The 18,961-nt window shown below is 35.3% G+C and overlaps 1 protein-coding gene across 5 annotated transcripts in view; it reads right to left on the reverse strand.

Moving 5' to 3' along the window:
* The window catches only part of CADM2 (cell adhesion molecule 2), a 1,082,757-nt gene that overhangs the window by 141,968 nt on the left and 921,828 nt on the right, over positions 1–18,961 (reverse strand). For all 5 annotated transcript variants that reach the window (XM_074033664.1, XM_005548409.5, XM_074033663.1 and 2 more), the window contains one exon: positions 1,857–2,027. In XM_074033664.1, coding sequence (XP_073889765.1) covers positions 1,857–2,027 — 171 coding nt within the window. The remainder of the gene's footprint in view (positions 1–1,856; positions 2,028–18,961) is intronic.

The raw sequence follows: 18,961 nt of genomic DNA on the forward strand, positions 1-18,961 counted from the left end.
AATTAATTCTCTAGCTTATCATCACATCCCTACAGGAATGACTCCTCTAGTTTATAACCAAAGCTCAACCAGTTGCAGTAATTTTCCCAAAGCCAAAATACAAATAAATGTCAAAATTGACAGATAATCTCCATGTGGGCGCCACAGTATGCTTCTTTCTGAATTTGCTTTAAGGAGAATAGGAGTAAATTACTAAAACTAACCTAATTGAAATCATTTAAACATTATAGTATTTTCAATAACTACTAAACTAAGAATAATTTTTAAAACAATAAGCATATTATAGTCAGCTTTATATTTTCCAAATAAAAAGTAACCAAAAAATTCTAGTTCACCTGGCAATTCTCCAATCTTTTCTCCTAACACTCTGTATTTTTCTCCTAGTCCACTCTACTCCGGTATCACTGGCACCCTTGCTATTCCTAGAAATAAAAACAGTAAACTTGCTACCTCAGGGTCTTTGTGCTTGCCCTTCCCTCTGCATTACACCAACACACATAGTCGCTTTCCTTAATCTCCATTTCCGCCTCTTGACTGCCCTCCTCTCCTTTATTTTCCTTGCTGCCATGTGCTTATCAATATGTACTTAGTACTTACCAATATGTAACATGTGATATGTTGCATTTATTTATTTATTTTCATCCCTACCTAGAATGGAGGCTGTAAGAGAAATGAAGTTTGTTGGTGATAGTGGAGGTGATTATTTTGACACTTTGGAGACAAACTCAATTTGTGTTTTTGTTTGTCTTGGTCATTGCTGTAACCCTAGTGCCCAAAACAATGCCTATTACATAGTAGCCGCTAAAAAATTTTGTTGAACAAATAAATGAAAACAAAATGCAATGCAACATATTGAAACAGTACTTAGAGTTTAGCATTTTAGGATTTGGTGTAATTGCATATCACACACAAATTCTAAGCTCAAGCTATAATTTTGTCACAAATAGAAAGAGAAAACAAAATCTTCATTACCTAGAAAATCAAATACTGCAATTTAGAACATATTATCTCCCATACCTAGAAAATCCAATACTGCAATTCAGAACATATTATCTCCTATCCTCTATTCTTTTATATTTTACTTCACATATTTCAATTCATTCATTTTTATTTTGATTAGTATATATAATTGTCTACTAAAACCTTGCTAAGTACTAAAACTGCCATGATCACAAGTTTGCTAGTTGTGTGACTCAGCCTCTATAGTCTTCAGAATCCTTGTGTGTATCTTGTGACTAATGAGAGTAACTACTCGGGGCAACTATTAGTAAATGAGTACTCAATGACATAATACCAGCAAAACATTTAGCACTGCCCCTGGTCTATTAGATTCACAAAATTAATTTTGTTCTTATTGATTATGAATAATGATGATGAAGAAAACATAATAAATATGTTCCTATATTTATACAACATTAGTATATACCACATAGAAGGTAAAACTAGTCTAACTTTAAAAAGCATAGCTGAGAAGCCACATTTGCATAGGATAAAGTTATTTTAATATAACACTGTTCATCAAAGCCGTCTCAGATTACCAATTCTCAGTGATTTTGCCCAAATTACCACTTTTTCTCCCCCACCCTTACGTGCACACCTACCTAAAGCCACAATTTGAAACATAGGGGTATTAACCTTATACATCTCCTTCAATGTTCCTCACTGTTACAAATGAAACTCAGGCAAGGAGTGTTTTCCTTTGAACCTGATTAATACTAGCGAGTGTAGTTTTACTTCATTTTGCTGTGGATTTTACTGCACCTTTACTATGACTTCAGGTAGTTTTGAAATGATCTGAGATGCACATGAAGAGATTTGCTGCAGAGATAAAGGAGGGGGAAGCAGTGTTTACTTACAGTGTATTTCTAGCACCTGCATGGCTACCTGAGGGGTGGCATTGAGGGATTCGTGATCTACTCTGCAGATGACCGCCACTCCATCATCACTCCGGTCCACTCGGAAGTCCAGTGTGCTGCTGACAGTGAATGTCTTGCGATTTGCATCCTCTTCTTTTAAATATTTTACATCTGAAAATAAAATATGAATTTTAAAATGTGACACCTTTCAAAATAAAACAGATTGCATTTATTCAAGATAATGGAAACACCTTCTCCCTATCTTTATCAATTTTTAAGAAGCAAACATTTGTGATTTTAACATTTAATCTATTTCAATTCAATTAAATAAAAATATACTTACTTTAAAAATAAATTCTAAGGGTTAGATCCAGAAAGACAATAAAAGGGTAGGGCGCAGCAATTTTATTTCTTTGGTCTCAGGCTTACCTAGCTTATAATCTGTCACAAGATACTCTTACATACTCCATTAAAACAATGTATATCATCTTACAAAAGTAGTCTTTCTTTTCTCTTAGCTGTAAGTTTTACTAAAACATAATCTTAATTTTCTGAGCCACAAGCACAGTTGGGAAGGGCAAATTTACAACCATATGGCTGTGCTTAAAATAAAGCACAATGCATTTGAAATATAACTTTAACATGAACAATGTGAGGTGAACATAAATTGCTAAAGAATACTTAGGATGAGAAAGTTGTCATCTTTGGAAAGAAAAGGAGCACAGTCATCTGAATATTTTGAATACTTAAGTATATATTTGCAGTGAAATTTACATTGAGATGAATGCTCTTCACTTGGCTGAGGAATTTATTTCAGCATGAATAAGAGTACTTTCTACAAGATGTGAATTCATTTATCGATATTTAAACTTGCTGTGCATGATTTAGATCCATCGTTAAATGGTGCACTAAAGGATTATTTGTACTCTGTGGAAAAGAAGTTTAATAATACTTTGCTTAATTTGTAATTTCTCAAGTCTGAAGTAGCTGATAAGAAGAGGATAATTTTAAAGGTTTAGAAATCAAACTGATAGGATAAGGTTAAGGTATCATTATAACAACATCTTAAATTTAGTTGATAGAAAAATGTATTCAATTTTCTTATGCTTTCTGTCATTTTCTTTCATCATTCAGTATCAAATAAACTTTGATATTGTCAGGAAATAAGTCCTTTCACATAAAATATTTGATTTTAACACATATTAAGTAATTTATTTTAAAAGCATTTTAAAATGTATTAATAACAAAAATGAATAAATTCAGTTTCTCAATCTTTGTGCCTTATGCAAAGATTGGATTTGCATGTAATATTTGATTAATAGACATATGCAAGGTTCACTATCACTTATTTCAGAAGTATGAATTTACCATATTGAGTGATTTTAAAGATAAATAAAATAACCATTAGTAAAACATAAAATGGATAGACATGTCTTGTTCTTGAAAATGTGTTTGTATTTGGGTTCATATATTAAGGGAAAACGACCTAATTAAGATTTTTACCTCAAAATGTTTTATGTATGTTAGGCAATTCTGAAGAGTAAGAAAAACTCTAACATTTAGAAAGGAGAACAGAAGCATGAAATCTCAATTCCATCTTTTAACTGAAAGTAAATCATGCAGGAGACAGAATTCTATGCAGAATTTTTTATAAACGTGTGTCCTGTGAAATATCTCATCTCATCTTTACTAAAGTCATTTACTAAGATTTTGGCACTTGAAAATTAGGTACAATTCCATTTAAAAATGTTAAATAAAAGACACAATGACTTTTCAGCCAAAATATGTCAGAACAATTCAGATGCATTAATGATTCTTTGCTTATATTTAAAATATTATAAGGTTCTTTTACTTTTCAGTTTCATAGATTTATACAAATATGTTGCCTCATTTTTACATTTATTTTCTTTTTTTTTAACTCTGTGCCCAATGTTTACTTGTTCCTAGCTCTAAGCAGTGTCAGAGTGAGAAAATATCGATCTCTTGACAAATGATTCTTATAATTACGCTGCACAATATATGAGAAATTACTGCAAAGTATTACTGCTGGTTGTTTACTTTTTATAACAGCTGCACTTTAAGAACTCACACATCTGCTTCTTTTAGCTGTTTCCCTTACAAAAGTAGCATTTAATGTAATATTAATTGGACACATAAAATTTGATAGCAACTGTATAAATCATAAAATGTTAATGAACTCATTCAAGTAAAATTTTAAAAAGTGTAAATTTGTTGATTTTAATATTGGCTAATGTGATAGATTATAGGGTTACCCGAAGCCTTAAGATGAACAGAAAAAACATTGAAAAGAGCCAATCATAGTATCTTTTCTCATATTTTAGGCTGACCTTCTTCCCCAAAGAAATGAATAGGAAAGATACTTAAAATATATCTCTACTTTCCTGTTCTATATTTGTAAAATAACGATGCATTACACAGTTATAGAGTCAACAGAAATTTTCTTTACATTGCATAGTTTATTTGCTGATACTATATGTATCCTTCTTTCAGGTTCTATTCATTTTCCTTTCTTTTGCATGACAGTTATATTACATGGTGATTAAGAATAGCCTTCTCAAAATGCAACGCACATATGATCTTGTTAAAATGCAGATTCTCATTCAGTAGGTTAGGGTGTGGAGTCTGAGAGTCTGCTGCTGGCCCACAGACCATATTTTGAGGAGCAAGAGTATAGTGCAAACATTTGACACTGGAGACATAACTAAAGGTGGACTGGGAATGTTGGCACTTACTCTTCCCATCTTTTTCTCTTTTTCTCTCTCTCGTTATTTTTTAATTGTTCCTCTTCAAAAACTTCCACTGGACATTATATATATATATCTATATATACACACACACACACACACCTCTCTTCATTTTACATATTTCAAAACATATATATACACACACACATATCTTCATTTTACATATTTCAAAATATGCACGTCCTATATATTATGTAATGTGTTAATGAAATGACTAGAAAACCTTGAGAACCAACAAGAAACAGAGGAACTTGCAGAATTTCTTTCATAATCCACTTCTAATCCACTCCTCCTACTCTCTCTACTAGATCTTCTGGACATTTAAATAGTCAAAACGGTGGTCACTCTTGGTGAGTCGGGTGGGAAACTGACTGGGAGAGAATATATTCGGGTTTTCTGGAGTTATGGAAATGCTCTACATCAAAAGGGGTGTGAGTTCATCTGCTTTGTAATTTGTGTCAAAATTTTATAGTTAAGATTAGTTCATTTCAATGTATGTAAATTTTCCCTCAAAAATCACAACTGTAGGCTGGGCGTGGTGGCTCACGCCTGTAATCCCAGCACTTTGGGAGGCCGAGGTGGGAGGATCACAAGGTCAGGAGATCGAGACCATCCTGGCTAACACGGTGAAACCCCGTCTCTACTAAAAATACAAAAAATAGCCGGGCGAGGTGGCGGCGCCTGTGGTCCCAGCTACTCGGGAGGCTGAGGCAGGAGAATGGCGGGAACCCGGGAGGCGGAGCTTGCAGTGAGCCGAGATGGCGCCGCTCACTCTGGCCTAGGCGACAGAGTGAGACTCCGTCTCAAAATAAAAACAACAAAAAAACATAACTGTAAGTTATAGTAATAATTACAATTGAGTGGAGAGTAATTAGAGGGATAGATGAAAAAAATGGCTGAATGTTGATACATTTAAAACTGGTGACGGCATGCAGTGTCTCATTCTATTATTGTGCTTACTTTGCATATGTCAGAAATTTTTCTATAATAAAATTTTTAAACATAGCGAACGAAAAATTCCTCAAGTATAACTGTTAATGAAAATTAGTTGCCTGAACATTTCTTGGTAAAGTCTCAAGATAAAGGACTTTCTATTAGTTTTTATATTAATCTTTATAAAATTTAAATTGTAGAATAGCAATATCCTTATATTCAGGAGATTAGATCTTTTGTCTTAGCAAGAACTAAGGTGAAAAGAGAAATAGCAAATGTAGGTTTGAGCGCTGGAGCACCCAAAGTGAATAAGTTTAAATGCCTCAAGTTAGGTTAGCTGGGGAAAAATAAATAAATAAATAAATAAATAAATAAATAAATAAGCAGCCAAGATATCTGGATTTTCTTACATCCAATTTTTTTCACAAAATATATTTCAAGAGATACTTTCATATCTATCTTCCCTAGGTTTATAATATTAGGCCACCAGGCTCTATATCTAGTTTCTGGCCACTTTTAGACTGAAGTTTTGGAAAAAGAAAATCCTCTTAAGTGAAGTTTCTAGAGAAGTTGCCTTGTCTCCACAGTGATGCTAATATACCTTGAGTAGTATAATCTCAACTACTTTGGTTTCTTTGCTTTCTCCACTTTTGCAATTTTGGTGCTATTTATACAGACTGAAAAAGAACATATCTTCACTTTTTTTTTTTTTTTTTTTTTTGAGACATAGTCTCATTCTGTCACCCAGGCTGGGGTACAGTGGCGTGATCTTGGCCCACTGCAACCTCCGTATCCTAGGTTCAAGCGATTCTCCTGCCTCAGCCTCCTGAGTAGCTGGGATTACAGGTGTGCGCCACAACGCCCAGCTAATTTTTGCATTTTTTGTAGAGATGGAGTTTCGCCACTTTGGTCAGGCTGGTCTCAAACTCCCGACCTCAGGTGATCTGTCTGCCATGGCCTCCCAAAGTGCTGGGATTATAGGTGTGAGCCACCGCGCCCGCCAATACCTTCACTTTTATAATGAAATACTTTCCCCAAATCCTGAAATAGACCTCTTTATCAGCCACCTACCTAGACTAGGCCAGTTCTTTTTAATCTATTCCAAGTTAAATAGACCATACTGGGGACAAGGCAGGATTTAGAAACTGAAACTTCCATGCGTTCTCATCACTTGAAGGTATCTCTTAGGAATTATGTAGGCTATTAAGTGGCACATCCTATTTGGGTCTTGAATTCTCTGACCATGAGCAAAACAGCGTGGTCTTAGTGTGTCCCAAACAGTTATGCTTATATGGAACTGGAACTTTACTATTATTTTCAGAAGTAGGGTTTCTTAAAGTGGTTTTTGACGGATAACATGATAGTTTTGGGGGAGGAATCAAGGAATTTAGTCTGAATCCACATAATTTTTGTCAGTGGTCCTTTAGTGATTTTTTGCCATAACCAGTGAGCTAGATTCATGACCTCATCTCATAGAGAACAGAAAATGTACGCATTACATGAGAGTTGGCTTTATTGTCAAAAATTAGGAGTGAAAGGCCGGGCGCGGTGGCTCTAGCCTGTAATCCCAGCACTTTGGGAGGCCGAGACGGGCGGATCACTAGGTCAGGAGATCGAGACCATCCTGGCTAACACGGTGAAACCCCGTCTCTACTAAAAAATACAAAAAAAACTAGCCGGGCGAGGTGGCGGGCGCCTGTAGTCCCAGCTACTCAGGAGGCTGAGACAGGAGAATGGCGTGAACCCGGGAGGCGGAGCTTGCAGTGAGCTGAGATCCGGCCACTGCACTCCAGCCTGGGTGACAGAGCGAGACTCCGTCTCAAAAAAAAAAAAAAAAAAAAAAAAAAAAAAAAAAAAAATTAGGAGTGAACGAACTCAGTGGAGAACTGGACATGTGTAATTACTGCTTCACAGTTCTGCAAATCAAATTTCTGAAAACTAAATACAACTTCCCCATTATTTCTTTCTTAACTGACCTAAAGTAACTACGTCTGGCTAACTCATTCAGTAACTTCAACGCATACTTTAAAAGGCAATTTGTCTTAGAGGAAATGTCAATACTTTTTTGTGTGTATCTTAAGGTTAAATGTTCAAAGATATTTTACAAAACACTTTTCTTTAATGTTCAAGCAAAGCTTTTCATTTTGTATTTGTTTTAAACTGTCTCTAGACCAAACATAGTAAGACTGTATTTTATACTGTGTAACTTTAAAGTCTGGTAACCACAGTCATTTGTGCACTGAAAAAGACCTCAAACAAATTCTTGCGGCAAATCTCATTCTTGCCTTTGAGCACCCCTTCATACAACTCCTGTCTGAAATAGGGTAGATTTTTAAAAGTCCTTATAATTTTCAACTTTTTTAAGGAAGTACCAGTCATAATCCTGGTTCTAAACTGACTCTTACAGGTATGGCCCCACCATTAATTGGCAACATGGATAACCATCCCACTTAGCAAGGAATAGTACTGAAATTCAGCTCTTCTTAATAGATCTGAAAAGGTCAGATGAGAAAAATAATGTTTATGGAGGATTATTAAGAGGAGATACTTCATTTATCTAAATATCAAAGTCTCTTTTTCAGTTTACCCAGACAAGTAAAATGTCAATGCTTTTCATAAAATTTATCTTAAATGTTATTTCCCAGATCTACATTCAGAGGTGCTACAAGAACCAGGTATATATATTACCTGACTCGAACGAAGCCTCAGGGTGAGCTCTGTATTTGTCTACATTAGAATGTCCTTTCTCCTCAAACATATTTAAAATGATGTTTCATTGCATGTCCAAAATATAATAAAATGTGGCAGAAAATTATTTTTAAGTCTATTCAGTAGAATAAGCTTTAAGAAAATAAAAATATCTATGCATTTGAGCAATTTCTGTAGCAGCAGGAAAGTGTGACTTCTTTGAAACATCTATGATGATGCAATTTTCTGGTAATCAAACTATTTGTTTCATGAAGTCCTGCGCATTCAGCACATGTAAGAATAAGCAACCTGCCCCTCATCTACCTGTAGTGAAAATGAACAAATGAATCACTTGCATCAGTAAAACATTGTGAAATGCTAAGTTTCTGAATATATTATAATATTTCTATGTACCATGTACTACCAGGGTTTTTAAAATTATTTTTCAACAGGTTACCTTGTATTCTGAGAATCACATCATTTAAAAATTAAAATTACCCATTGGGATGTTCACAAGGTTCAATATAAATTATGTATTCATAAAATAAAGGTTAGATTAAATTTTTAACTTTGTTATTTTCTTTTTTACTATTTTTCTTTCTCTTTTCATTCTTTCTCTTCCTTCTTCTCTCCTTTCTTTCTTTCCTCTGCAGAAATTCCTAATTTTTATATTTCTCTATAGTTTGTATAGCCAGCATCTAAGACAGTATCTGAAACATCATAGATGCTTAATAAGTATGTTTTCAATTCATTAAAATAATGGTTGCAATCAGCCAGGTAAAACTTCTTTTCCTTCTATTAAGTAGATTTGTTCTATGTCAATATGTGTAATTTGGGGACAGTTGTCAGTCTTTAATTGATTGTCTTTGTAGTATATCTCTTTTTAAATCCTCTCATCAGTTTCTGTATTGGAAGAGTACAAAATCTAGAAGGATATGACAAAATATCTGGAATTAGACAGACTGTTTTCTTTTATTCAGATCTGTATTTGCCCTTTGTCAGTTCTGTCTTTGCTATTTTCCACAGCCATTGTAATTCTCACTGCAGACCACTGTAATTCTCACTGCAGACGACTGTAATTCTCACTGCAGACCACTGTGATTCTCACTGCAGACCATTGTAATTCTCACTGCAGACCATTATAATTCTCACTGCAGACCAACTAGATTAGAGTCCCATTTATCGAACTTCCTCGAGTTGGGAGTTCAGGCATTTAACCATAGACAACAGGCGGAAGAAAGGAGATTGGCAATATCACTAAAAAGAAAAAAATTAAATGGAAAATTACCGAGTTAAAAATATACCTAGCTGTTAAATCTTTTCAATTTGTATATATTTTTCCATATAAATTTTACAAGGAAAAGGGGAATAACATTACTAAACATTATCTATACTTACTTACAGGGAAAAATAAAATTATAAAATAATTTCATCTCCTATAGAGGCAAAAAATAAAGATATTTTTTGAATATAAAATAAGAAAAATACAGGTTTTATCTATGAAAAATTAGCAGGAAGTGAGAGCCAAAAGGATATGTAAGCATAAAGAGAGGAATATATTTTTAAGGAGATAAATTAGAATAATTTATGAGTCAATATCGTGAAAATATATGAGTACGAAAAAGGAATTGGGGGCAACTCCTGAACGTCATGCTAAATAAGTAGCTCTGCAGACTTTCTCTCCAGCTAAACAACCATAACTAGTGAAAACTATTTTAAAACACACATACATATTTCAGGTCTCTGAAAATTGTGCTAAGGGCTTATAGCAAATGAACAAATAATTATTTTAAAAAACTAGAAATCTTAGTAAGAACAGATAGAGTCTGTGGTATTTGAACCATACCTTGCTCCCTAATTCAACCTTATCCCCAACTCGGCATGAGAAAAACCGGGTAGATATACCCAAGGTGGAGATCCATGTTTCCCCAACCAAGGACTACGGTCCTTTCCAGAAGAGGCAGGCGGCCAGCATTTCTTATTTCACTCATTATTACTCTTGGTTGCAGAGCCAGCATTCCAGGTGGTGTGACTGAAAGGTTGGGGCTGTCTTCTTTCTCCCAGTCCCTGCTTATGTGCCAAGAATAAAGGGACCCCAATAGCTCTCACTTTAGCTCACTCATAGAGGGGAAATTTCAACCCAGAAGAGACAAAACAAGAAGACCAGCGGCTACCACCATTTTGCCCAGGGAAGAAGCCAGCTATAACAGGGAAGTGTTTTTCTGAACCTCTCTCTAAGGAAACCAAATATTTGGAACAGAGTTGGGGGAAGTTCAAAGTGGAGACTTTGGAGGAAAGCAAGTAAGAAAGCCCTTGTGTCTAGATGAGATAAGCACGCTAAACCACAGACCATCTAGTTTATAAAAGAAAACCAGAGGAAGAGACAACTAGCAAGGGCCTTCCTGTCGTCACAGGTTAGAGAAAATGTCAAAGACTGGCCTCAAGAAAAAACAAAACGAAACAAAAAAACCCAGCAAAGGATTCTGGATTTAAATGGATCAAGCTGTGGAACACCTTATGCACATAGCATTATTGAAAACAGTAGTGCAACCAGCTGGCAAACAATGAAGGGGGATCACTGGGTGTGATACTAACATAAGCAGAGAGCTTAACGGAGACGACAGGAAAGAAAGACATTCAGTGAGAGTCCTTCTGAAGCCATTATCATCCTAGGGGGACTGTGCACGTGCCAAAGCCTGTGCTTCCTGAGGAATGACATCAGAGACTTCACACTGCAATGGAAATAGCTCCTCCAAATCAATAAACAATAAGCCAAGCAAAACAGGTACTTTTACAAAGGAACTCCAAAAAAACAAGGAACTCCTTTGACAATTGACTTTTCATCAAAACCGATGAAGGTCAGAAGGTAGTTGGGTAGCATATCCCAAGTGCTCAAAGAAGGAAAAAATGTCAAATAAGAACCTTACATCCAGTAAAATTATTTTTTGAAAATGAAGGTAAAATAAAATATTTTTCAGGTAAACAAAATCTAAGAGAAGTTATTAAAGCAGTCCTGCCTTATAAGAAGTGTTAAAGAAAGTTGGGCTAAAGAAAGTGATCTCAGATAGTTAAACAACAACAACAACAACAAAGCACCAGTAAAGGTAATTTTATAATTAAAAAGAGGTTAAAATGGCATGTTTCTTCTCTTTTCTTCTCTTAAGTGATTAAAAAATAATAATCAGAACAAAGATTCTTCAGGAAAACAAAACTAATAATGTAAAACAATCATTTACCATTGTATTACAGGGTCTATAACATATGAAAATGCAATATATTTGACAATAACAGGACAAAGGAAGTGGATAAAAGTAAGTTTTTATCCTGTTTCCTGAAAGTAGTCATTATATAAAAAGTCTTCCAAGGTAATCTTCCAAGAGAATAACCAGTCTTACTTTTCCGTCACATTTTCCGTCACAAAATCATAAGGAAATGATTTTAGGTGGTAACTTGAATTTGCAGGAAGAAATTAGGAGAATTAAAAACATATGTAATATGTTTCATGTGACAAATTTTAGGTGCTTGCTATCCTTGCTTTACTCAGCTTCATTAAAGACATAACAGTATATGAAGTAGTAGTTGTAACCATGTGTTGTTGTGTTTTTAACATAGTAAAATGTAATATGTTTAACAACGATACTACAAAAATGGGAGAAAGAGCAAACAGCTATATTGTAGTAACGTTTTTGTATCTTCTGAATTAGGTTATTATGAATCTGATTTAGATTCTGATAAGGTAAGATATATGATATGCCTGAGAGCATCTACCAAAAATATAATTGAAAAACAAAGTGAAAAATTGTTACAGGAATTAAAATGTTAAACTAAAAAATATTTACTTAATATAGCATAAAGTAGTAAAGAACGAATACAAAACAAAAATTACATAAAACATAGAAGATAAATGTAAAATCATGGATGAAAATAGACCTATATCAATTATTATAATATCATACATGGAAATTAACCAATATCGATTATAAGATTACTTGTAAGTTGATTAAAAATTCAATCAAAAAGCAGAGATTATAAAACTGGATTTCTTAAATGATCAAAATATATGCTTTCTACAGGAGACACACTTTAGATCTGAAGATACAAATGGACTGAAAATAAAAGGATAAAAAAGAATATGTGATACAAACAGCAAACAAGAGAAAGCTAGACTGACTATATGAATAGCAGCCAAAGCAGATTTTAAAATAAAATATATTATTAAAATAATGGAAATCATTTCAAAATGATAGAAAAGACGACCCATTAGAAAGATATAACAATTATAAATACATATACATCTACATAAAGAGAGCACCTAAGGTATATGAAGCAGAAACCATTTAGCCCAGCAATATTATTCTTAGGAATATATTCAAAAGAACTGAAAGCATATTTCTACACAAAACCTTGCACCTAAATTTTTATAGCAGAGTTTAAAATAGTAGCCCCAAAGCATAAAAACTCAAATGTACATCAACTAATGAATGAATAAATAACATATGGAATATGCATACAATGATATATTACTTGGCAATTATAAAGAATTAAGTACTGATATATGCTACAACACAGATGATATTAGCTTGTGCTAAGCTAATCACGAAAAACACATGATATATTTTTGTAGATGAAATGTCCACAGTCGGCAAATTTATACAGACAGAAAGTAGATTTGTGGTTACTTAGAGTTGGGGTGGAGACAGTTGGGGAAAAGTTGGGAGTTATCACTAATAGGTTTCTTGTAGAATCATAAAAGTTTAAAATTGATTGTGGTGAGTGTTTCATAGTTCTGTGAATTTATTAAAAAACTATTAAATTGTATACTTTAGATGAATTTGATGACATGAATTATATCTAAATAATGTTGCTACGTGAAAATAAACAAACAGAGCTAACAACATGTTTGGCTTCAATTTGGGAGGTATACAAATAACACTTTAAATTTAGAATTATTGATTGAAGAGAAAAATGTGACGGAAAAGTAAGATTGGTTATTCTCTTGGAAGATTACCTTGGAAGACTTTTTATATAATGACTACTTTCAGGAAACAGAGCATTTTGTTTCCAAACTAGTAAATAAAATAGTAGACAGTGAATGCACTTGAACTTCATTATCCAACTGTAACCTATACTATAACATAAGTAAAATAATCTATCTCAATCAACTTCCCATTACCAACACAAATGGAAGGTAATTTACCAAGTCATTTAGATACTGCTACACTAAGATGTCAATTTGATCATATTGTGAAAAACTGGATCCAATGTCTTTTTATGTTTGTTTGTTTTTGTTTTGTTTTGTTTTTTGAGATGGAGTTTTGTTCTTGTCACCCAGGCTGGAGTGCAATGGTGCCATCTTGGCTCACTGCAACCACCTTGGCTCACTGCAGGTTCAAGCAATTCTTCTGCCTCAGCCTCCCCAGTAGCTGGGATTACAGGTGTGCACAACCACGTCCAGCTAATTATTGTATTTGTCATAGACACAGTGTAATCAAATAATTAATTCATTAATTTTAGTAAAATATGATTCATAAATTTTGTAAAATATCTTATGCATGCAAAGACGGTCATTAGCCAAAGGTAATGGGAAAAGCTACCTTCTCCCACTATGTGCACAAGGATCATGAAGTGAATTTCCGTGAAAAATCCAAAGTTAAAGAATGAAAGAGGTATTTTTCTTCGCATATGAAGAAGCCGTAAAGGATTTTTTTGAAATAACCTGAAGAAAACTTGAGCAGTAACTAAGTCTCTCCATCACCAGATGAGAGCTATGGAGCTAGCAAATTTGAATATTTTTGTTATTATAATGTCAGGGTTACTCATGGGCTTCTGAGTGCTAGATGATTAAGGTATGCACTTGCTTTAACCCTTAAATTAAATACATTGATTAACAACATTAATTAAACACAAGTTTAAAAAGAAACAATTTATTTGGTCAATTTCTTGACACTATGTAAAATCCAGTAAAAAAAAAAAAATGTTTTTATGTGTCTCATGATATACATACCGAAACTTTTTCCATTCCAACAATGTATAAGAATTCATAACAACACTAAATTTCTGTAACTAAGCATATGATCTTGCGTAGATGAAAATTTCTCATATACAAAACTAAAGCATGATTCATAAAACTAAAATATAATGGTAATACGGCTGAGTGTGGTGGCTCACACCTGTAATCCCAGCACTCTGGGAAGCCAAGGTGGGTAGACCACCTGAGGTCAGGAGTTTGAGACCAGCCTGGTCAAAATGGCAAAACCCTGTCTCTACTAATATTACAAAAATTAGACAGGCGTGTTGGTGCACACCTGTAATCCTAGCTACTCGGGAGGCAGAGGTTGCAGTGAGCCAAGACTGCGCCACCGCACTCCAACCTGGGCGACAGAGTGAGCCTCCGTCTCAAAACAAACAAACAAACTATATGTGTGTGTGTGTGTGTGTGTGTGTGTGTGTGTAATACAATAAATGAATTGGATTTTGTGAAGTAGTACAAACATTTTGGAAAGTTGGCAAGGTCTTTCAAAAATTAAATATATGGCTACCATACAATTCAGCTAGTCCGCTTCTAGGCATTTGCCTAAGAAAAATGAAAACATATGGGCACACAAAATTTTACCCACAAATGTTCATAGTAGCTTTATTATAACATCTGCAAACTACAAACAACCCGAATGTCCATTACTAGGTAAACGGGTAAATAACTGTGGTGTATATATCCATGCAATAGAATACTACTCAGCAAGGAAACAGAAAAGAAACTGTGTACGTGCGACAACATGAATGAGTCTCAAAATGTTTATGTTGAGACTCACAAAAAGAAAGATATGTACAGACCCTATGATTCTAGTTATGCAAACTTGCAGAAAATGCAAACTAATCTATTGTACCATAAAGCAGAACATTGGTTTCCTGGGAATGAGGTGGAGGGTGGGCAGAGAAGGTACAGGGAAGATGTTAGAAAGCATATGAATCAACTTTTGGGGATAATAAATACATTTTTTATCTTGTTTGTGGTGATGATTTCACTACTACAGACATTTGTCAAAACTTAATAAATTGCAAAATGTAAATATCTATAGATTGATTTTTGTCAATTATATCTTAATAAACTTATTTTTAAAATAAATATGAAAAAGTAAAGACTCTCCACGATTTCTAGTGAATATTCTTTCCCCTTTACCACTCATATACACATGGGACAATCATTATATCTCCTTCTACAGAGTGACTTACGTATCTCCTAGTATTGCCTGGAAAGTCTTGAGGCAGTGCATTTAACACCATTGAGAAAAGTTCAAGCTATGTGCACATACACACAGAAATACACATCCACATGTAAATGCTATTCATTTTTTTTTTCTCACGTTATATAGTGCCCAGCATGTTCTGGATGAAATGGCAAGGCCACTTTCAAAGCAGTAAGTGTAAATAAAGGAACATAAAAATAATAGGTCTTTAAATGTTGAGGTTGAGGCTGGGCACAGTGGCTCATGCCTGTAATCCCAGCACTTTGTGACGCTAAAAAAATAAATGGCATATACTATAAGTTTAAATAATGATATTTTAAATTCATTCTTATTATACATGATGCAGGGGCTTTAAACTCAGGGGACACAAATCTCTTCCTCTTCTTTTATACTTAATTTCAAAGAGTTTGTGATCTCTGGTTTACATGTTAATATTTTACTCATTCAAATTAAGGTTTTATACAACTGATGTTAAATGAGTCCTTAGGACAAAACCAGTTTTGCAACACCAAATAAAGTAAATAAATATATAATCTACCATTTATCAAGTAGTTTCCACAAAGCTTAATCCAAAAAAAAAAAAAAAAAGTAAAATAAGCAAGCAAGAAATAAAGAAATAAAAAATAGAGTTATGTGGCCAGAGAATATTACTAAGATGTAGGTTACAGCAATTATTGTTGTAATTCTCAAACATTAAAATACTAAAGTACATCCCGATTCCATAGTACAGAATGCCCCTCCAAGAAAGAACTCATAAGGTACACAGAATGTTAAAAGTCATTTTCTAAGCTTAGTACTTTAGGATGTCCATTCCTTTCTTTCCTAAATACCTATTAATGCTTTGCTTATTAGGCTCTAATCCCATGGGTTCTGAAACTTTATTGGTAATAAGGACCACTATAGATACATGAGAAATAATAGAATTTTTAGGTCTGACAACCAGGAATTCTTAGTAAGTCTACTTTAAAACCAGGAATTTGCATTTTGTAAACTACCACCTGAGGTGATTCTAATCTAAGCGGTCTAAAGGCCACTTTTTGAGAAACACAGCATTGATAAATTCACTCTTCCCCAGCTGCCGATATATTATTTACTAAGTAGCTTACAGTAAAATTATGCTGTGTTTTGCTAACTTGAAAATTAGAAGCTGCACTATCTTTGATTGACATTAAAATGTATGGCAAGGACTTACTCACACAAGGAAACATAGCTAATGTCAATTCGAGCTTGATGGCCAAACATTTTGAAACACATGGTATATAATAAGTAAATCATGCTTATAGAATAATGGTAATGCCATTAGATACTGGCAAACTTCAGTGACCCACTACGGAGTCCAGCTTTCATGGATATCCAGGTATACACAGCATGATTCTCAGGGCAGGGAGCACATGTGGAGAGAAGTTCTGTTTGAAGCACACTGTACACATAATGAGAAATGGCTATTTTAAAAGGCTAAGACTTACAAAATGCCAGACCTTTATACAGTCAAAATCTCTTTCCTCATTATAAATCACTTAACTTCAAAAATCTACTGTAAGCATAACCTTTTAAATTCTGCATAATTATAATTACTTCAACCTCAGACTTTTTTCTCTTTTATTTGAGGCAAGGTCTTACTGTGTCACCCAGGTTAGAATGCAGTGATGCTATCATGGCTCTCTGCAACCTCAAACTTCCAGATTCAAATGATCTTCCAATCTCAGCCTCCCGAGCAGCTGAGACTAATGTGCCACCACAACCAACTAATTTTTAAATTTTTTGTAGAGAGAAGATCTCATTATTTTGTCCAGGTTGGTGTCCAAGCCTTGGGTTCAATTGATCCTCCTGCCTCAGCATCACAAAGTGCTGGGATTACAGGTATAAGCCACTGTGCCCAGCCTCAACCTCAACATTTTAAAGAATGAACTGTATTAGTCCATTCTCACACTGCTAATAAAGACACCCCCGAGGCTGAGTAATTTATAAAGAAAAAGAGATTTAATGGACTCACAGTTTCATACGGCTGGGGAAGCCTCACAGAAAGCAAAGGAGGAGCAAAGGCTGGGGAAGCCTCATGGCAGAAAGCAAAGGGGGAGCAAAGGCATGTCTTCCATGGCAGCAGGCAAGAGAGCATGTTCAGGGGAATTTCCCCTTATATAACCATCAGATCTCATGAGACTTATTCACTATTATGAGAACAGCATGGAAAAACTTCCCCTACGATTCATTTGCCTCCCACTGGGTCCCTCCCATAACACGTGGGAATTATGGGAGCTACAATTCAAGATGAGATTTGGATGGAGACACAGATTGTCCCCACATTTCAAAACCAATCATGCCTTCCCAACAGTCCCCCAAAGTCTTAATTCATTTCAGCATTAACTCAAAAGTCCACAGTCTAAAGTCTCAAGACAAGGCTAGTCCCTTCTGCCTATAAGCCTGTAAAATCAAATGCAAGTTAGTTACTTCTTAGATACAATGAGGATATAGTTATTGGGTAAATATTCCTGTTCCAAATGGGAGAAATTGGCCAAAATGAAGGATCTACAGGCCCTGTGCGATTTCACAATCCAGCGGGGCAGCAAAATCTTAAAGCTCTGAAATGATCTCCTTTGACCCTATGTCTCACATCCGGGTCACACTGATGCAAGAGGTGGGCTCCTACATCCAGGTCACACTGATGTGAGAAGTGGGCTTCCATGGCCTGGGGCAGCTCATTCCCATGGCTATGTAGGGTACAGCTCCCCTGCCAGCTGCATTCACAGCTGGCATTGAGTGTCTGCAGCTATTCCAGGTACAGGCCTCAAGCTGTCAGTGGAGCTACCATTCTTGGGTCTGGAGGACAGTGGCCCTCTTCTCACAGCTCCATTAGGCAGTGCCTCAGTCGGGACTCTCTGTGGGGGTTATGACCCCGATTTCCCTTCCACATTGCCCTAGCAGAGGTTCTCCATTAGGGCCATACCTCTGCAGCGAACTTCTGCTTTAACATCCAGGCATTTCCATACATCCTCTGAAATCTAGGCAGAGGTTCCAGAACCTCAATTCTTGACTTTTGTGTACCCACAAGCTCAACACCATGGTGAAGCCACCAAGACTTGGGTCTTACACCCTCTGAAGCTGCAGCCTGAGCTGTATGTAGGCCCCTTTTAGCCATAGCTGGAGCTGAAGCAGCTGGGATGCAAGGCACCATGTCCAGAGGCTGCACACAGCAGAAGTCCCTGGACCTGGCCCAGGAAACCATTTTTCCCTCCTAGGCCTCCGGGCCTGTGAAGGGAGGGGCTGCCCTGAAGGTCTCTTACATGCCCTGGAGACATTTTCCTCATTGTTTTGGTGATTAACATTTGGCTCCTCATTACTTATGCAAATTTTTGCAGCCCACTTGAATTTCTCCCCAGAAAATGGGGTTTTCTTTTCTACTGCATCATCAGCCTGCAAATTTTCCCAACTTTTATGCTCTGCTTTCTCTTGAATGTTTTACCGCTCAGAAATTTCT

The sequence above is a fragment of the Macaca fascicularis genome, chromosome 2 (genome assembly GCF_037993035.2).
Source record: "Macaca fascicularis isolate 582-1 chromosome 2, T2T-MFA8v1.1".
NCBI lineage: Eukaryota > Metazoa > Chordata > Mammalia > Primates > Cercopithecidae > Macaca > Macaca fascicularis.